This window comes from Myxocyprinus asiaticus, chromosome 8 (assembly GCF_019703515.2).
Source record: "Myxocyprinus asiaticus isolate MX2 ecotype Aquarium Trade chromosome 8, UBuf_Myxa_2, whole genome shotgun sequence".
Classification (NCBI taxonomy): Eukaryota; Metazoa; Chordata; class Actinopteri; order Cypriniformes; family Catostomidae; genus Myxocyprinus; species Myxocyprinus asiaticus.
In genome coordinates this window covers 48,419,241-48,441,326 of record NC_059351.1, presented here as the reverse complement: position 1 = coordinate 48,441,326, position 22,086 = coordinate 48,419,241, and the positions used below count along the sequence as shown (strand labels likewise).

The 22,086-nt window shown below is 36.1% G+C and overlaps 1 protein-coding gene across 3 annotated transcripts; it reads left to right on the top strand.

The window, feature by feature from the left end:
* The first annotated feature begins 660 nt into the window (after window positions 1-660).
* On the top strand, window positions 661-21,333 carry LOC127445335 (spastin-like). 3 transcript variants are annotated; one of them, XM_051705335.1, is made up of 17 exons: window positions 661-1,155; window positions 5,590-5,673; window positions 7,677-7,760; window positions 8,650-8,730; window positions 9,542-9,699; window positions 11,303-11,448; window positions 11,556-11,649; window positions 12,144-12,218; window positions 12,305-12,376; window positions 17,574-17,649; window positions 17,731-17,822; window positions 18,123-18,202; window positions 18,292-18,334; window positions 18,429-18,508; window positions 18,599-18,669; window positions 18,773-18,813; window positions 20,237-21,333. In XM_051705335.1, the coding sequence occupies exons 1-17, from the start codon at window positions 828-830 to the stop codon at window positions 20,360-20,362; spliced, it is 1,731 nt and encodes a 576-aa protein (XP_051561295.1). In that variant the 5' UTR covers window positions 661-827; the 3' UTR covers window positions 20,363-21,333. The 3 variants fall into 3 exon arrangements, with proteins under 3 accessions (XP_051561295.1, XP_051561297.1, XP_051561298.1); XM_051705337.1 differs by lacking the exon at window positions 8,650-8,730; XM_051705338.1 differs by lacking the exon at window positions 8,650-8,730 and having other exon boundaries at window positions 906-1,155; window positions 7,677-7,773.
* Window positions 21,334-22,086: the final 753 nt, after the last annotated feature.

Here is a 22,086-nt window from a genome sequence, read left to right as displayed (position 1 = left end):
TATTTTTTCTCTCATTTTATTTTTTAATTACAAGAACATGATATATTTACATACATACATATACAAGGAATACAAGATATTAAAATGTGCATTTAGAGCAATATTAAAAATAGTCGCCCCAAAAAGATTTCCCAAAAATAATAGTTCAAATGTATTTTTTTAATCTATTTTAATTACGATTATTATGATTATAAACATAATACAAACAAAGGTTCAGTGAGCACTGCATAGAAATAAATAAATAAATAAAATAAAAAAAGGGTGTGCTTTTGATGTTTATTTATGTATGTGTATATATACTGTATGTATACATTATAAGTATATATATATTCCATTATTTTATTTGATGAATAATGTATAGGTGGTGGTGGAAAAAAATTATCCCACACATAAAAAAAGAGAAAAAGTAATAAATAATTGTGCTTATTAAAAAGAATGTAAATGGGATGTATCGAATGGATAAAGTACAATAAAGTAAAAATTAAAAATAAAAAGGAAAAATGCCAAAGAAAAAATAATTTATTATAATTAAAAACAAATATATACATGAAGTAAAATTAAAAATAAAATAAATAAACAATATAAATGCTCAATCAGAAAAAAAGTAATCGTGCTCATACTAGAAAAACTACGACATCATTTGTCGCCCAGTGAACTCAAACCTACGTCATTAACGTGAGACCGTATTCACCAAACACACAGCAACTTCCGCAATCGCTGCGAACGACAACAAACCGAAGAACCGGAGAGCCGACATCACCGAGAAATAAAACTCTTCTTTATCAAACACTCGGTCAGTTATGGTATGGAGAGCCCGAATCGGGTGAATGAGTTCTGGAGACGGAGCGAGACACAGAGGATCAGCGCGTACGGGAGGACACACCTGCGGACAGGTTTCTGACCGAACCGGCTGCGCTCCGCTGGACCAACTGCGCTCTCTCATCCGAACCGTGTACTGGCTCCCGGTGTCCCTGCTGCGGGCTCTCCTCCTGCTCCTCGTGTGGCTGTACAGTCCGATCCACCGAAGCATGGCGGCCAAAGCTAAAGATGTCGGTTCCGAGGGCTGCGATAACACCGGAGAGCAGATCCGAAACTATCACAAACAAGCGTTTGAGTTCATCTCTGTGGCTCTACAGATCGATGAGGATGACAAAGGTATCAGCCTTTATTACTGCCTTCATTGTTTTCAACTGTGTGAAGTTTACTTTACTGAAGACTTGTATGTCTGTTAACATAAAGTGCCTAGAAAATACCATAGTACTTCTATGTTTTTTTATTTTATTTAATTTTTTTTTTTTTAATTTTTTTGGAACATGTAGGCTACTATGATGGTAAACAGTAACCAACTTGAAATTACCATGTAAATATATATATATATATATATATATATATATATATATATATATATATATATACATTTTACGACGATACCGATTGTTTTTATCTTCAGTGGTATATGAATATAGTACTCCCTCTTTACCATGGTTAGACTAAAACAATTAAAATAATGTGCATTGTAAATGTTTTAATAATAATATTTAAATGTATTATTAACTAATGAATCTATTATGTAGATTATGTATGTAAATGTAGATAAAAAAAAATAAAAATTCAAACCAAGATGAGAATACAATGGGATATGAGCATAGTAAGCATTCGGTACCTTAATATTCTTTGAAGTACAATGAAACATTTTTGTTGTTTACGACGATACAGATTACTTGTCATTTTTAAGTGTTGAATAATCAATAAGCAGAACAAGTATTTTAATGAATGTTTAATTTCTGCTTTTTGACTTAAAAAAATAGAAGAATAATTAGTAAACAACAATAAAAATAACATGCTTTCTGAATGTTTTAATAATAATAATAATATTAATTTAATTATATAAGGTACCGATAAACCGTTTTGGTAGAAAATTGTAATAGTCAGAAGTTAGAAGTCAGAAGTTTACATACACTTTGGTTGAAGTCATTAAAACTAATTTTTAACCACTCCACAGATTTCATATTAGCAAATTATAGTTTTGGCAAGTCGTTTAGGACATCCACTTTGTGCATGACACAAGTAATTTTTCCAACAGTTGTTTACAGACAGATTGTTTCACTTTTGATTTACTACATCACAATTCCAGTGGGTCAGAAGTTTACATACACTAAGTTAACTGTGCCTTTAAGCAGCTTGGAAAATTCCAGAAAATGATGTCAAGCCTTTAGACAATTAGCCAACTAGCTTCTGATAAGAGGTGTACTGAATTGAAGGTGTACCTGTGGAAGTATTTTAAGGCCTACCTTCAAACTCGGTGCCTCTTTCCTTGACATCATGGGAGAATCAAAAGAAATCAGCCAAAACCTCAGAAAAAAAAAATTGTGGACCTCCACAAGTCTGTTTCATCCTTGGGAGCAATTTCCAAATCCCTGATGGTACCACGTTCATCTGTACAAACAATAGTATGCAAATATAAACACCATGGGACCACACAGCCATCATACCGCTCAGGAAGGAGACTCATTCTTTCTCCTAGAGATGAACATAGTTTGGTGAGAAAAGTGCAAATCAAACCCAGAATAACAGCAAAGGACCTTGTGAAGATGCTGGAGGAAACAGGTAGACAAGTATCTATATCCACAGTAAAACTAATCTTATATCACATAACCTGAAAGGCTGCTCAGCAAGGAAGAAACCACTGCTCTAAAACCACCATAAAAAAGCCAGACTACAGTTTGCAAGTGCACATTGGGACAATGATCTTACTTTTTGGAGAAATGTCCTCTGGTCTGATGAAACAAAAATTTAACTGTTTGGCCATAATGACCATCGAAAAAGAGTGAGGCTTGCAAGCCGAAGAACACCATCCCAAACGTGAAGCATGGGGATGGCAGCATCATGTTGTGGGGGTGCTTTGCTGCAGGAGGGACTGGTGCACTTCACAAAATAGATGGCATCATGAGGAAGGAAAATTATGTGGATATATTGAAGCAACATTTCAAGACATCAGTCATGAAGTTAAAGCTCGTTCGCAAATGGGTCTTCCAAATGGACAATGACCACAAGAACACCTCCAAAAATTGTGGCAAAATGGCTTAAGGACAACAAAGTCAAGGTACTGGAGTGGCCATCACAAAGCCCTGACCTCAATCCGATAGAAAATTTGTGGTCAGAACTGAAAAAGTGTGTGCGAGCAAGGAGGCCTACAAACCTGACTCAGTTACACCAGTTCTGTCTGGAGGAATGGGACAAAATTTGGCTACCCAAAACTTCTGACCCAAGTTAAACAATTTAAAGACAATGCTACCAAATACTAACAAAGTGTATGTAAACTTCTGACGCACTGGGAATGTGATGAAAGAAATAAAAGCCGAAATAAATCATTCTCTCTACTATTATTCTGACATTTCACATTCTTAAAATAAAGTAATGATCCAAACTGACCTTAGACAGAGAATGTTTTCTACGATTAAATGTCAGGAATTATGAAAAACTGAGATTAAATGTGTTTGGCTAAGGTGTATCTAAACTTCTGACTTCAGCTGTAGTAATCATTAAGTCCATGGTTGGACTACAAATATAAAAAAAAATAACGTCCATTGTTAATATTTTAATAATAATAATGAAATGTATGAGAATAAACCAATTATGTAGAAAAGTGTAAATATCTGTAAAAAATTGTGGATATCTGTAAAAACAATCATTCAAACCATAATGTGAATACTATGGTATAAGAGTATAGTAACCATTCAGTACCTTTGAATTTTTTTTTAATGATAAAAACAATTTACCAGTATATATTTTTTAATGTGTCCAATTATAAGCATAACCGATTTTTTTATTTTATTGTTTTATTCCTGCATTTTAGTTAAACTACCAAAAAAAATAAAATAATAATAATAATAATAATAACATGCATTGTGAATGTATTAATAATAATAATTAGGTCAATTTACTAGGTATTGTTGAACCAATTAGGTAGAAAAGTGTGAATATCAGTAAAAAAAAAATAAAAAATAATAATAATAAAAAATTTGAATAATGTGGTATATGAATACAGTAATCAATCAGTACCATGGTATTACCATCTGATACTGTACAATGGTACTGCCATAATATATTTTTGTAAGGCTCTCTTGTGTTTTGTTGGTCTCTGGATAAACAGGAATTATTATACTACATCGTTGCAGCACTGTAAATTGTCCTAGATGTTTTGGTTTGGATTGGTTTTACTTTCACTTCATCTGTTCTGGAAGATTTGAGCTCAGCTCCAATGTTTGACAGTGAACGACCACGTTCAAACAGTATTTTGCAGCATGGTTTTTCAAACTCGGCCCGAAAAGCTTACCATCAACTAGTCAGGTTGATCTGGGCCCATGTGGCTGGTAGTCCATCTGATCTACCATCTAAACCAGCTTGAAGCAGCTAATGACTATAAATAGCCTGCTTTGACCAGATAGAAACCATGTCAAGTTGGATTCTCTTGCAAAGACTTCATAGTCATGGTCTTTAATGTGAAAAGAGCTTTGACTCTTGGCAGTTTAGACAGAATTCTCTAAGATGATGATCTGACGTGGGATCAGATCTTGGACCTCAGCCATTATAAACCCGAACTCAAAGCTGTCTTGTGGTCAGTGGCACAGTTCAAGCCCTGATTTGTGTGATCCCTGGGATCAGTACAGTGGAGAGGCCTGATTCAGGTTGACAGGGATTGTCTACGTCAGCAGTCCAATGGAAAATGTGGCCCCCCTGTGCCGGCACTCACTCTGCTACGAACACGAGCTGTCTCATTTTTTTGCATACGTGTTATCATATTTTTGTATCATTGCATAGTATGCTGATAACAGTAGAAATTTCACCTGACAACCTGTTAATAACATGAAGTCATATTTTACTCCAAAATAAAAAGAAATTATTTTTAGCATGAAGATAACGCCTATTTTAACCCCCCTTTACAGTTATTCATTAAATAAATCATAAAGTATTTATACATAATTTGTCTTACTGACTGTTTGTATTATAATTATTTTTACTGTATTACACATAATAAATACTACAGTGTTAAGAATGTTTTTTTTTTTTATGAAAACAAAAATTAAGGATAAAAATACAATCTTGTCACAATGCTAAAAATCTTAATGTTTTTGTGAGATTCACTTTGTCATATCACAAGATTATGTGGCTTTTCACTCTGTAGTGTCATTGTGTAGATGGTGAGAGATGCCAGCACTATCAGTAAACAAGTAACTCTTTTCAAAAGATTCATCGACTGACTCTCTGTTTGGTCATGCCCTGAGGCATATGGTTGGACCATGCATGACTTTTAGCATGTACTGTTTTGTTTTAAATGTGTCTTTTCCAACTTGAAGGCCTTTCATCTGAAAGCTGGCCTATTTTTTTTTGGAGCTTTAAAATAGTGTTTTTTTTTTTTTTTTTTAAATGCCCAGTCTTTGATGTGTAATTTATTGGAAAGATTTACAATGGTACTTTGCAACCCTGGTGTGCTGGTTAAGGATTGCATGAATAACATTCTGTATTTATAATCCATACCTAATGGAGAATGAGTGTGTATTGTGTCTAACATTGTATGTGATGTTATAGGTGATAAGGATCAAGCGGTGCAGTGGTACAGAAAAGGCATCGCTGAGCTGGAGAAGGGCATCCGTATCCAGGTCACTGGTACTGGTGAGATAATTCAGTCATATTGATTTCCATTAGGGTGTAAACAAACTGCGTCATGTGTTTGAATTACACTAGCTTGTGTGTAGTTAAAATGAGTTCACTGTTTATTCAAAGTCTGCATGGAACCTGGATGATATGCTTCCATTCAATTTCATGGTATTTCAAATGTTTCCAGAAACAGTGATTGCACGAGAGTTTTGCACAGGAATTGTAGTATTGGTTGTAATTGTACTTCCAAAAAGTTTTTAGTCAAGTTAAATCAACATGAATTCAAAATTGACCCTATTTACCTTCTTAATGCACATTCTTGGCCTTGTTGTGTATGATAAATCAGTGCACGTTATTCTAAATTGAAAAAATCGAAATGTTATCAAAATGTTATAACTTCTGAAATAATTTTCCTGTTTGGCTGACACCACCAAGCCCTCTTAATTTTTTAACTCCTCCCTGTTTCCATTCCGGTATGTAACACACACGATTTGTGATCAGTGTTGGGTAAATTACCCAATAAATGTAATCCACTAAAAATGGCTAATTACTTCTCTACAATTGTACTTGGATTACTTAACTGATTACTTTATCTGACAAGTAATCACACGAGTAATTACTTTACATTTAAGTTGCTTTCTAAAACACTTTTACAGAAATGTTTTTGTTTTTCTCTTAACTAATTCATTGTTGCACGCAAGTCATGCACTTAACCCAGCACGTTTCTCCATTACATTTACTCGTTACACCCTTCAGCTTTCTCCATTACAATTACTCATTACACCCTTCAGCTGTCATAGAAATGCAAACAAATGTACATATGAACATAATTTGTGTTTTGAAAGCAACCCAAGTAATGTGCTTAAAAGTAATTAACTTAACTGAAAGTCAGTAACTGTAATCTGATTCCAAGAATTTAAAATGTAATGAGTAACACTACTTTGGGCTGAAAATTAAGTAGATTACAGTAACTAATTACTTTGTATTCATATTACTCCCAACAATGTTCGTGATCCAGAAATGGGTTAAAATGGGTTGTGATGAGGGTTTCATGTTGACTTTAAGTAGGGCTGGGTATTGACACAGATTTGCTGATTCCATTCGATTCTGATTCACAAGTTCTCGATTCATATGGGTATATTTAAATTATAATGTCCCTTTTGCTTACATATGAAAGAAATTCTCTCCCAGCTAATGCTGTTTATTATACAGGGGGCCGTCTAACTAGGTACTTTACAATCATATACCACAATTTTACTAATTATATTTATTAGTTTTTCCTCATTTTGGTCACATTTTGGCTTTTTAAAAATGAACAAACCATGTATTCAATCAATAAATAACGTATTATATTTCATATACTATTTTTTGTTACATGTTTATTGTTAAATTGCATAATGTGTTTTATTTTCAAGTATTTACATTGATTTGTTAAACACGCCCTAAAATGGTACTGTCTCTTTAAGAAAACCGGCATTTCTATAAAGAGCGTCTGTAAATGAGTGCATGTTAACGGAAGACTGCTTTATCTCATCCGTGCAGTGCCTTATTAGAATTTAATGTTTATTTTTTTGCTGTTTTTGATCAACAACTGACTGTAGAGAACAGAAAGAGTATTAAAAGAGACATTATTCAATGACAAATGGGTCGTGTGAATCTCGTCTTTGGACACACGTTACACGGTACAACTTAATCTCAACATGCAGTGAAAGGATCTCGCTTCTGAATACACCGCCACTATACTACACAATCACTGGTGAGTGAAATCTGAACATTTACCAGCCAGTTGCCAAATATATCCATTTTATTTAAATAGCACGAAATTTGGTTGCAAATGCGAATTATTTTTGCGCATAGAGTAAAAGATCGATCTTGGGATTTAAGAATTGATATCATGATTTTTCAAATGAAGATCGCGATGCATCGGAAAATCTATATTTGTACCCACCCCTACTTTAAAGCTAGATGAAGACACATCTGTAGAGCTTAATAAAAGGTCTTCATCTGGCTGTTTTTAGGCGAGAAGGCTGACAGAGCCAGACGACTTCAGGACAAAATGGTCAGCAACCTCAACATGGCCAAAGACCGACTGGAGCTTCTGGGTAAGCAGATACAGTGAGTTCAGGAGGACATCTAAAAAGATTGAATTGGTTAACGTTGTTGTGCTTCAGTCTGGGGTTTTAGCCAGCTAAAAGTTTTATCTTCTATGAACGTTCTCCTAACGTTCCTATCATGTTATGAAAACATTATTTGTAAGTTCTGGGGATGTTCAAAATGTTTGTAACGTTTTAAGAACGTTTTTTCTTGGTTAGAGGAATGTTCTTGAAACATTGTAGTAGTACAGTGTAGTAACGTTTAAACAACATTCCACTAACGATGTACGAATAACGTTTTCATGCAGATGTTTTGAGAATGTTTATCAACGGCAGAAAATGCTGAAGGAACATACTATTAACACTACTGCAAGAATGTTTGTTTCAAACTTTGAGAGAACTTTTAGAGAACGTTAGCCAAAAGTTCTGAGAATGTTCCCAGTTAGCTGTTTAATGTTAGTTTTAAGTGATCCAAATCCATTTTTATGCATTTAATAGTGAAGTGTGTAATTTCTGCACATCTAGAGACACCAAACAGAATTGTAAGAATAGTTAGATTTTGAGTGGTGATTGCCCATGCAAAACTTGCTGACACAATGTCAGGATGTTGCTATGGGACTCTTAAAAATGACACACTTTACCTTATTGGATCAACTATTCTTTCTAATATATACACAAAACATGCAGAGTTCCTATCTTAACATTCCTCTTTCCATATATTACACTTTGCATGTGTGTTGTTGTTTTGAATCAAACTGTCCTTCCTTGATTTGGGAAGGGTTTGGCATGTTTTTGTGAGATTCACCTTCTCAAATCCCTGCTCATCTGCTTTTTGATCCCTTCTGGTCTTTTTGGTTACTCTGTACTCTCTTCTCTGTCCTGTATTGCGATCAAAAAGCCAAACTGCTTCCAAAGTCCCCAGTAGAGGGCTGCTCTGACCCCACTGGCCTGTCCTTCTCCAATGGGAACCTGCGGCCAGGTGGGTGTTTCATCTGGGGTGGATTGGGAGATTCTGGCAAGTGTTCTGTATGCTGTCAGTGGGCGATCAGAGAAACTTATAGTTCTCTTTACTCTGCTTTGCCAGTTTCTGTTTTTTATTCGTTAATTTTTCCCCTGCGTCCACTTAAAATATTAGTATTTAAATTGGTTTATTTTTATTTTTTGCACCAAATAATTGTTTTTTATTTTTTATTTTTATTTTTTTATAATTTTCCACATTCTCTGTAACTCTTAGAATTAAACTGAAGTTTTTTTTTCGTTTTTTTTTTCGTTTTTTACAATTTTCCACATTCTCTCTAACTCTTAGAATTAAACTGAAGTTTTTTTATTTTTTATTTTTATTTTTTTTATTTTGTATACAATTTTCCACATTCTCTCTAACTCTTAGAATTAAACTGAAGTTTTTTTATTTTTTATTTTTATTTTTTTTATTTTGTATACAATTTTCCACATTCTCTCTAACTCTTAGAATTAAACTGAAGTTTTTTTTTGTTCTGAAAGTTACAGTATATTTTCATAGTACATCAAGCTATTTATTTCAAAAGATCAAGGAAAATGTATTTCATTGTGATATGACCCCTTTAATAGATGTCGGTTAAATTGTGCTTTTGTTTAATTGGAAATGCTTGCACACAGAGGCGCAAAAACCATATGTGGAAGGTATGCAATGCATAGGGGTGCCACGGGGGGGGGGTTGTAGCAAGGCACTTATTTATGTATAAAGAGGTTAGTGCATGGAAAAGAGTAACTTTTTTTGTGTATATATATGCAATATGTGTTTGTAATTGCAGGCAATGGAGCTGTTTCTAAAAAGACTCTCACATGTGCAAGTCAACCCCATCTATGGCCCAAAAACCCACCCAAACCTCACAGTGCCCCTGTAACTGCCCTACGCCGCACACCTTCAACTGGTCACACTGGCAGGATCGGCACTCAGAGCAATCAGAAGGTTAGTTAAGTAGGGACCAGACTTCAGGTCACGGGCACATTGTTACCAAAAGCTAGGTGATATATTAAATATTTGCAATATACTTGATGTTATTTCGTTCACAGTATAAGAATTCTCTCATCATTTACTCACCCTCATGCCATCCCAGATTTTTATGACTTTCTTTCTTCTGCTAAACACAAATGAAGATTTTTAGAAGAATATTTCAGCTCTGTAGGTCCATACAATGCAAGAGAATGGTGGATTGAACTTTGAAGCGCCAAAAAGCACATAAAGGCAGCATAAAGCAATCCATACGACTACAGTGGTTTAATCCATGTCTTTTGAAGCACTTCAATCGATTTTGGATGATAACAAACCAAAATATAGCTTTTTTTCACTATACATTTTGACATCAGTCTCATTGGCGATCATGATTTCAAGCTCGATTACACTTGCATCATCTAGTGATTTACGCATGCGTCAATCACTTGGAAGTGTAATTGAGCTTGAAATCATTTGCATTTTTTATTTAAAATAATTTTTACTCAGAAGTCCTAAAAGAATCGTCAACAGAACCGTTAAAGAACCAGAATTGTTAAATTTCTTACGCTTTCCATCAAGAGTGTGGCAGTTGGCCAGTTTTGCACACTTTTGGCAGTTTTCCAGGTTTTGCTTTTTTTTGTTGTCACAACTTGCAACCACGAGAATGCTAATAGGTATTTTAATAGTATCTCTGATTTAAACCTCATAAAAAAAATGCAAATTTGTGTAGATTGATTCATTTTGTTTCAATAAGTCAGAACAACCATTTGTTTGCGTCATCACTAAAATCTAAATGTGAGTCTCTCTGTGTGACGTTTTACATGTTTAAAAATGTACAGTATTTAAATAAATATTGGGTAGCTCAGTGAGTAAAGACGCTGACTACCACCCCTGGAGTTGCGAGTTCGAATCCAGCACGTGCTGAGTGACTCCAGCCAGGTCACCTAAGCAACCAAATTGGCCCGGTTGTTAGGGAGGGTAGAATCACATGGGGTAACCTCCTCGTGGTCGCAGTGGGGCGCGTGGTGAGTTGTGCGTGGATGCCGCGGAGAATAGCGTGAAGCCTCCACACGCGCTACTTCTCCACGGTAACGCGTTCAACAAGCCACATGATAAGATGCGCGGATTGACAGTCTCAGATGTGGAGGCAACTGAGATTCGTCCTCCGCCACCTGGATTGAGTCACTACGCCACCACGAGGACTTAGAGCGCATTGGGAATTGGGCATTCCAAATTGGGTAGAAAAGGGGAGAAAAAATAAAAATGAAACTGATTAATCCATACGATTTAAGTAAAAATAAATAGAAAGTATTAAAGAGCATATTTTCTGTCTATTCAAACATGTTACCTCATTTTACTTAACTGTATTCCACAAAAATCTCAATTTTAAGACCTGTCAGAGCAAATGCATAAATATAGAGATATATACTGAATATTAAGGCTGTCAAAAGGCTGAAAAATATCATACAATTTAGCTGTATTTCCCAGCCCTATTATTAGACTGCAAGAACTTACATAGACAGGAATAGACCATGTAACTGACCTGGAACTCTTTGTTGTGGTGTGTTTGGTTTTGTAGGGTCCCTCCACAAGAGGTGCTAACAGACCTAACAGTAAAGCCAGCCACGCCCCCACTGCATCACCTCAGAAGAAAAGAGACATGAAGAACTTCAAAAATGTGGACAGCAAGCTGGCCAACCTTATTCTCAATGAGATAGTGGACAGGTAACATCGGATCACCCGCTGTAGTCATTATACATGATTTTTAGGCACACCTGGAGCTTTGAAAATGTTCACATTTTAAGATGAGCATTTGTGTGGGTTTGTTTCAGTGGGTCTTCAGTACAGTTTAAGGACATCGCAGGGCAGGAGTTGGCAAAGCAGGCCCTGCAGGAAATCGTCATCCTGCCTGCAATACGTCCAGAGGTCTTGTCTCAGTTGCTTACAGTTGCGGAGCAACGTCGAAACAACATATCGCATTAATACTGAATTCAGCTGATGAATGGCTCATCCAATCTTAATTCAGAGTTGTAACTGAATCTGTTTTATCCTAATTTGAGTCTTTTGTTTTTAACTCCTCTTTACAGACTTTTCATTTAATATGTATAATCATTTGGTTTGTGTTCATCAAGTTCCAAATAGAAAGAAAAAATGGTCAAATGAAATAAAGGCCTGTTCATTTATGATGTATTTAGTTCACACAACATGGTAATTTAATATGTAAATATAGTATGTTTTTCATTGAATTTCCAGCAAAAATACCTAGATATATAAAAATCATATTCAGAAATCTGCAAAAAACAAACAAAATTGCACTCTCAGTATTTAAACTACACGTCTGGTTTGAGATTAGTAAACTAATTTATAAATTACATACATTACTTGTTCATAATAACTTTTATTTTTTTGGTTATCTTCAGCTCTTTACTGGTCTTAGGGCTCCTGCAAGAGGTCTCCTTCTATTTGGCCCCCCTGGCAATGGGAAAACTATGCTGGTGAGACACAAAATAACTCTTTGTAGGTTAATATTTGCATATACTGTAATAAGAACAAAACAATATTTTTTCCCATTTCCTCACAGGCTAAAGCGGTTGCGATGGAATCTAACGCCACCTTTTTCAACATCAGTGCTGCCAGTCTCACCTCTAAATATGTGAGTGATGTGTAGATTTTTGTATTTAATATGTACTTACAGTGCCTGGCAGATACTTAAGAGCCTATGATTGGATCATTATTGCAGTGATTAATATGTTTCAGCTGGCAACAATTCTTTTAACCCTAACTGATGCAGTGTGTAGCTTCTCATTTCTTAAACAACCATGTCGGAAGACATATCCCATGGTCGTGGAAAAGATGTTACTGTGTTTCAGAAGGGACAAATTATTGGCCTGCATCAAGCAAAGAAAACAACTAAGGAGATTTGTGAAATCACTGTAATTGGGTTAAGAACTGTCCAACGCATTATTAAATCCTGGAAGGATAGTGGCGAACCGTCAGCTTTGCAGAAGAAATGTGGTTGGAAAAAAATCTTAATGGTCGTGATCGGAGATCACTAAAACGCTTGAAGTCACATCGTAAAAAATCGACAGTAGAACTCACAGCTATGTTTAATAGTGAAAGTAAGAGCATTTCCACATGCACAATGTGACGAGAACTTACAGGATTGGGACTAAACAGCTGCGTGGCCTCAAGAAAGCCACTTGTTAGTGAGGCTAATTGGAAAAAACGACTTCAATTTGCTAGTGAGCATAAAGATTGGACTGTGGAGCAATGGAAAAAGGTCATTTGGTCTGATGAGTCCCGATTTACCCTATTCCAAAGCGATGGGCACGTCAGGGTAAGAAGGGAAGCACATGAAGCGATGCACCCGTCATACATAGTGCCCACTGTACAAGTCTCTGGAGCAGTGGTGGAAAGAGTACTGATATTTTTTACTTTAAAAGTAAGAAATAATTCACTTGAGTACAAGTAGATGTACTGAGAAATATTATGACTCAAGTAAGAGTAAATAAGTAGTTTGCCGAAAAACTACTCAAGTAATTATGTTACAAGTTACTTTATGAAAATTATATTATATATAGTATATACACTTCCATTTTTAGAACACAAAGACATTTTTGTTCTTGAAAGAAATTCAATGAAGCTGTCAGCTGAGGACACGTGAGTCGTCTATTTCTCAAACTAGAGACTCTAGTGTACTTGATGTACTTATCTTCTTGTTTAGTTGTACATCTGGTCTTCCACATCTCTTTCTGTCCTTGTTAGAGTCAGTTGTCCTTTGTCTTTGAAGACTGTTGTGTACACCTTTGTATGAAATCTTCAGTTTTTTGGCAGTTTCAAGCATTGTATAGCCTTCATTCCTCAAAACAATGATTGACTGACGAGTTTCTAGAGAAAGCTGTTTCTTTTTTGCCATTTTTGACCTAATATTGACCTTAAGACATGCCAGTCTATTGGATACTGTGGCAACTCAAAAACAAACACAAAGACGATGTTAAGATTCATTTAATGAACCAAATAGCTTTCAACTGTGTTTGATATAATGGCAAGTGATTTTCTAGTACCAAATTAGCAATTTAGCATGATTACCCAAGGATAAGGTGTTGGAGTGATGGCTGCTGTCTAGATTTGATCAAAAATGACTTTTTTCAAATAGTGATGGTGCTGTTTTTTACATCAGTAATGTCCTGACTATATTTTGTGATCAGTTGAATGCCACTTTGGTGAATTAAAGGACCAATTTCCTTCCGAAACAGCGAAATCTGTACATTATTCCAAACTTTTGGCCGCCAGTGTATGTCCAAGTATTTTGGCTATTAAGGTTAACATAATGTACAAAACTAATATAATGCAATATCATAGAGGAGGAAATTTATCCTCTATAATATTGCAGCAATTATCCAGATATGGAATTAGATTTTTAAGCAAACTGTTATCAACTCCTACATGCCAACTGAATAAAATAAGGTAAAAATAAATATTTCACACAGTGTTTAGTGAGAGATATGATTCACTCAAGCACTAAAAGTGGTTGTTCTGTATATTTATTATTGTATTACAGTTGTAATAATAAAGTCTTTATTAACATTATGGTTATTTAACATACTGAGATATTATTATTAATTAAATTGTAGCATTTGTTACATTATGTTTTGTGATTTCTCATACCTTCTTTATATAACACCCATCCCTTGCGCTCATTTGGCCTCAAGCGGGTGAGGCTTTTCAGACAGATAAACAGCAGCATAGGGCAGAGAAGTACAGTACAGCACCATGCGCGAGAGTGTTACCCGCTAGGACATTTTATTTGGAACAAGAGGGGCGAACGGTTATGGAATTTAACACGGGGGTACAATACCGAACTGATGCGGATTGATAGAAGCGGAGAGCCCGTCTGTGTGTGCAATGATGTGAGGAACCGGACGGGAAAAAAATAATGTTCAGTGAAAAGTCAAAAGAAGATCGCAATGTACACTACCGGTCAAAAGTTTTGAAGCACTTTTTCTATAATACATTTTAGAATTATAGTAAAGTCATTAAAACTATGGAATAACATAAATGGAACTATGGGAATTATGTTGTGACTAAACAAAATCCAAAATAAATCAAAACTGTGTTATATTTTAGCATCTTCAAAGTAGTCACCCTTTTGCCTAGAATTTGCAGACATGTACTCTTGACATTTTCCCAACCAACTTCTTGAGGTATCACCCTGGGATGCTTTTTAAACAGTATTGAAGGAGTTCCCATCAATGTTGGACACTTATTGGCTGCTTTTCTTTATTATTTGGTCCGAGTCATCCATTTCAAAAACATTTTTTTTTTTAATTAAATTTTTGTTTTATAATGAAATAAATTAATATGGTGGCACAATTATATTTTTGTCTACAAAACTAATTTCAAACATTTAAGCATACGCCTTCAGATCAAAAGATTTTTAAGATCATGAGAAACATTTCAGGCAGGTGTTTCAAAACTTTTGACCGGTAGTGAATGTAAATGTAACTATATCATATTATTAATAAAACATGGGAACTCATTGCATGGGCAGTTTTTACCCCCATATTTTGAATATTTTTGTTAATTAAAGTCCCCGTACATTTCTGACACTATTGGCATTGCAAGTAAACAAGATATCCCCACATATATGTCAAACTACATTGTGTTAATGTTTGATGCAGTTAAAACATTGCCTACCTTAAAAACAAGTGAAGTTTGATTAAACGTGTTCAGACGGTTCCTCGTACCTGAATGAATGGCTCCTTTCCAGAATAAAATGAAATATGCAGAAAATCAGTGTTACAGTTCTTGTATAGTGACAGGGCAGAAAGTCTTGAAGCTAGTGAAGAGAGGACAACTGCGGCAGTTTACGCAAGCTGCTGTGCCCTACGGGCTTCCGTAGTGCCGCGCACAGTGCGTTTCAGTTTATAAACAGATTTACCGCTTATAACTTTCTTCTTCCCAAAAATGCAGAAATATTATGTATTTTTTTTGTACTTGGTAACTGTGGTGAAAATTAACTGTAGCGAAGTTAAAAAAAAAAAAAAATGTATAAACTTTTTTTTTTTTCTCTCCAATTTCGAATGCACAATTCCCAATGTGCTCTAAGTCCTGGTGGTGGCATAGTGACTCACCTCAATCCGAGTGGTGGAGGACGAATCTCAGTTGCCTTCGCGTCTTAGACCGTCAATCCACACGTCTTATCATGTGGCTTGTTGAGTGCGTTACTGCGGAGACCTAGCGCGTGTGGAGGCTTCATGCTATTCTCCACGGCATCCACGCACAACACACCACACGCCCCACCGAGAGCGAGAACCACATTATAGCAACCACGAGGAGGATAACACAACATGACTACCCACCCTAGTAACCGTGCCAATTGGTTGCTTAGGAAGCCTGACTGGAGTCACTCAGCACACCCTGGATTCGAACTTGCGACTCCAGGTGTGGTGGTCAGAGTCTTTACTTGCTGAGCTACCCAGGCCCCCCGAATACTTCATTTTTAATCAACTCAAGTAAAAGTACTATATTTATACTTACAAAAAGTTGAAAAATTTGAAAAAAGTACTCAAGTACTGTAACAAGAGTAATTCATTACTTTCCACCTCTGCTCTGGAGGCAGTGTTATGATCTGGGGTTGCTTCAATTGGTCATGTCTAGGCTCAGCAGCATTATGAGTCAATAAAATGAAGTCAGCTGACTACCTAAAGTACTGAATAACCAGGTTATCCCATCAATGGACTTATTCTTCCCTGATGGCATGGGCATATTCTAGGATGACAATGCCAAGATTCATCGGGCTCAAATTGTGAAAGAGTGGTTCAGGGAGCATGAGGAATCGTTTTCACACATGAATTGGCCACCACAGAGTCCTGACCTTAACTCCATTGAAAGTCTTTGGGATGTGCTGGAGAAGACTTTACGGAGTGGTTTGACTCTCCTGTAATCAATACAAGATCTCAGCCAAAAATGTATTCAGCTCTGGATAGAAATAAATGTTGTGACGTCGCATAAGGTTGTCGAAACAATGCCATGACGAATGCGTGCAGTAATCAAAGCTAAAGGCGGTCCAATGACTTTTGGCCAGGCAGTGTATATAAGGGTATTGTATATGATATGTCCTATATTATAAAATGGATAGATCTGACAGTGACTGAATGAGATGCATTTGAAGCTGTTATAAAATTCTGATAACACACCTGTGACCGCACATTCGATATTAATATGCTATTAATATATTCATTCAATATTAAAGTTCGCCAACTGTATTACTTGGCAGAAGAATGCTTTATTCTGATTATTAATAATTAATAAACATAACTATTTATTATATTGGCTTGACGGAGCCAACATACTGTTATTCTACACACTTAGTTTACGTTTTTTCCAAAGTCCCTAAACCAAGACCAAAATTATCAATTGTAAATCCTCTAAGAGCTTTCAAGCTACATCGAACTGGGCACAGACCTTCAGTCTGTTCTGACTTGCGTTGCTATGACTTTTTACATTTTTGACGGAATGTTCAAATGGGCCAAGACTATTCAAACTCCAGCTGTCAAAAAATTCAAATGTAAACAAAACCACACAAGGCCTTTAATCTGCTTTAAGTTGCTCTCTCTCTCTCTCTCTCTCTCTCTCTCTATCTATCCATCAATCCATCTGACGGTTGGTAAAGGCTTTGTCAAACCAACCTCAAAGTTTGTCTTGGCTTATCTAGTTCAACATTGGTGTCTTTTATCACAATGCTATTGCCTGTCTAAAAACATCCCTTACATATGGTAAAATCTCTATAACACACTCATATATTCATATATTTGCGTTCATGTTTTTATATGTTTGTGTGCATGCAGGTGGGAGAGGGTGAGAAACTGGTTCGAGCTCTTTTTGCTGTCGCTAGGGAACTGCAGCCGTCAATCATCTTCATCGGTGAGAACTGTCAGTTAGATTCATTCGTGCTTCAGGACTTGTGTGTTTCTGTATATGTGATTAATGTTGATTTTGCTGCAGATGAGATTGACAGTTTGCTGTGTGAGAGGAGAGAAGGGGAGCATGACGCCAGCAGAAGACTCAAAACGGAGTTTCTCATCGAGTTTGATGGAGTAAGTGGACTGGACTGTGAATTATTCTTTAGAGTCAGTTCTTATCAGTGACTGGGTCAAACTGGTTCACAAATTGGTCTAAATGATTCATTACAGTATCAGTTTTAATGATTCTTAAAAGTCATGGAAAGTCATTGGTTATAAGTGTGGGAACCCTGTAAATATTCGGTATTTACATAGAAACAAAAGGAACTGTGCTTGATCACTTGTCAGTCAGATGATCAGATGAAGTGGGGAATTTATGGCCAGCGTGAGCTGTAAAGTGGACCAAACCTTATACAAAGAGTGTGTGTGTTGTAGGTTCAATCAGGAGTAGATGATCGAGTGTTAGTAATGGGAGCCACTAACAGACCTCAGGAGCTCGATGAGGCTGTTCTTAGGTACGTTGACCTTTGACCTGTATTCTTGCCACTTTTATTCTACACCCTCTGAATGGATTGTGAATGGCTGTTGTTCTTTGTGTTCACAGGCGATTCGCTAAACGCATTTATGTGGCTTTACCTTCAGAGGAGGTACTGCGTTCACACACTGTATTAATGGTGTTAAGGGTTGCCAATTCATTAATGAAGAATACAGGCACTAATCAGTTGTGTATGTGTGCTTCAGACTCGTTTGAAGCTGCTTATGAACCTCCTTAGTAAACACGGTAACCCTTTAACTCAGAAAGACCTGAGTCAGTTAGCAAGGTAAAAGCCAGCACCATAATTACGCATAAGCAAATGAGACTAATTAATATTGCATTTAATTTGAATGAGGCCTGTGCGATGTGTTTTCAGGATGACTGATGGTTACTCCGGCAGTGATCTGACCTCACTGGCTAAAGACGCAGCTCTTGGTCCCATACGAGGTGTGTTTGCATCCGATACAGAGATTTTATTAGTGCAATGTTAAGTCATGAAAAGTTGAACATTTTGTTAAGTAGTCACATCCTGTTTTCCTTTTCAAAACAGAGCTGAGGCCTGAACAAGTGAGGAACATGTCAGCCAATGAGGTAGAGGATTTGTTATTTTTACATCTGACGATTAATACACCTGTTTCTTAAAGGGAAAGTTCACCCAAAAATAAAGATTCTGTAATCATTTAGTCAAACTGATATCATTAGAAACACATTTGATGATATTTATTCAGCGAAACACAAAAGGAGTTAGCTGGCAGAGTGTTCACACTGCTCCTTTCCATAGAACAGAAGTGGATGGTGACTATGGCTTTCAGCCTCAAAAAAGGATGTTAAAGGGATAGTTCACCTAAAAATAAAAATTCTCTCATTTTCTCACCCTCATGCCATCCCAGATGTGTTATGACTTCTTTCTTCTGCAGAACACAAATAAAGATTTTTTTTAGAAGAATATCTCAGCTCTTTAGGTCCATACAATGGAAGTGAATGGTGACTAAAACTTTAAAGCTCCAAAAAGCACAAAGGTGGCATAAAATTTATCCATTTGACTCCTGTGGTAAAATCAATGTCATCTGAAGTGATCCAATAGGTTTTGGGTGAGAACAAACCAAAATAAACTCACTTTTTCACTGTACATCTTGCCATTTCAGTCTCTTGGCACGATCATGATTTCAAGCTCGATTACGCTTCAAATTGAGCTTGAAATCAAGATCACCAAGGAGACTGCTGATGTCAAGATCTATAGTGAAAATGGAGTTATAATCTGGTCTGCTCTCACCCAGAACTGATTGGATGACTTCTGAAGACATGGATTAAACCACTGGAGTATTATGGTTTGCTTTTGTGTGCTTTTGGAGCTTCTGGTCATCATTCACTTGCATTTTATGGATCTACAGAGCTGAGATATTCTTCTAAAATCTTTGTTTGGATTCTGCAGAAGAAAGAAAGTCATACACATCTGGGAAGACATGAGGGTGAGTAAATGATGAGAGAATTTACATTTTTGGGTGAACTGTTCCTTTAAAAGTAGTCCAGATAGCTTATGCCATTATGCGCTATATATTGCAAGTTTCCTGCAGCCATACAAAAGCTTTGTGTGAAGAACAGACCCAAATTACGTTGTAATTCATTACAAAATGTTCCCATCCACCACAGCTCTAAAATCTTGTTCATGCTTTTGCACATTCAAGCAGAAGTTTTCTCACAAACTTAATTTTTGATTAAACTGTTAGTCTTCACTGTGCTTAACACCTTGGCTATGTTTGGAATAGCATACTACTTTTACTATTTTTTCTGCATATAGTATATACTGTATACTTTGCATAGAAATGTATAGAAATAGTATATATTATAGTAGTATAATAGAATGTGATTTCAATGATAGATGTTTATTGCTAATAATGTGTACTTGATTACATACTATTTGTAAAAAAAAATAAAAAATAGCATTATGCTAGTATTGCATTTTTAAACATAGAATGTTTTTCTCAAGTTCTCTTCTTTCCCGGCTCCTGTTCAGATGAGGAACATCCGTTTCTCTGATTTTGTTGATTCGCTGAAGAGGATAAAGCGCAGTGTCAGTCCTCAAACGCTGGATCAGTACGTACGCTGGAACAGAGAGTATGGAGACACAACGGTCGTATGACATCAACACAGGCATTTGTGATCTTATGCTCCTACAGCACTATGGAAGGAAGAGAACATTTCTTTTTAATGAAGACAGGGAATAAAATTTTATATTTGACCTTTTCTAAGACTTCTACCTTTTCAGTTGAGACATTTGTAGCTCAGAGTGACAACTTTGACTGTTTTGATTGAATTACTCCCAGAGCTTGAGATCTCAAACGATATGGACAAAAAAGCATGATGAAACAATGATGTGAGGTGCTTACCTGCATTTTTTTTTTTTATGTTAAATTGTGCTTTTCTACAAAACTGTGCTCTTTCCTTTTTTTTGCACCCTCCTTGATTCATATGTGATCTGTAAATCATTTGTGAACAACAGTCTGTAGTGTTTCTGTGTGTTATATGCAGATGCATTTGTTCCTTAATCATAATTTTATTGGTTGATGTGATTTCCTCCATGTAACTTCAGATAAACCGAATTCTCAGACGGCTGTTTTGTGGGACAGAAAATGATTTTTGTTGTAGTCTGATGGGCATTTGTAGCTTTTTGTCTTTTCACAGTCAAACGACCCAATTACCCTTTGTGATTTACCCCCTACTAGCACTATTTTAATACATTTAGGTCTTTGTTTGATCATTAAATATGGCTGACGGTTTCAAATGCAGTGTTTGTAGCTGCCGTGGAATTAATGCCAAAATGCATCAATGGTTGAATCTCATGAAACGAAAGAAGTCCAGGTTTAAATAACATTTGGTTTTTTGACGAAAATGAAAATGAAGACTTTTCGTATAAGTTGTACTGTTGCTCAAAGGGATAGGTCACCCAAAAATGAAAATTCCCTCATTTACTCAGCCTTTTGCCATCCCAGATGTGTATGTGTGACTTTCTTTCTTCTGCAGAACACAAAGGAAGATTTTAGAAGAATATTTCAGCTTTGTAGGTGCATTCAATGCAAGTGAATGGTGACCAAAACTTTGAAGCTCCAAAAAGCACATAAAAGCAGCATAAAAGTAATCCATACGACGCCAGTGGTTTAATCGATGTATTCTTAAGCAATCCAATAGGTTTTAAGTGAGAACAGACCAAAATGTAACTCCTTTTGCACTGTAATTTCGTGACATCAGCAGTCTCTTTGGCGATCATGATTTCAAGCTTCCTAGCACCATCTAGTGTTCTGCATATGCGTCAAGCACTAGGAAGTGTATTCGTGCTTGAAATGCAATAGCAAGATTTACAGTGCAAAAGGAGTTACATTATGGTCTGTTCTCACCTAAAACTGATTAGATTGCATCTGATGACATGGATTAAACCAATGAAGTCGTATGGGCTACTTTTATGCTGCCTTTATGTGCTTTTTGGAGCTCCAAAGTTCTGATGTGAGGACTTACAGAGCTGAAATATACTTCTAAAAATCTTCATTTGTGTTCTGCAAGTCATACACATCTGGAATGACATGAGTAAATAATGAGAGAATTGTAATTTTGGGGTGAACTATCCCTTTAACTTGGTGTTTATCGTTCAGTCAACATAACACTAAGAAAAAAACATCTTTTAAAAAAACGCAGTAAAAAAATAAATAAATAAATACACCAAAAAAACACGGATTAGATTAGATGTGATCCAGGAGCTTTGTACAGTGCGTGCCATCGAAGAGACTAGTCTATCTCTCACAACTTTATTCCCTTCAAAATATAAATATGGCGCTACTGTGAAAAAGGCTTATAACGGGTCTGGAGATATGC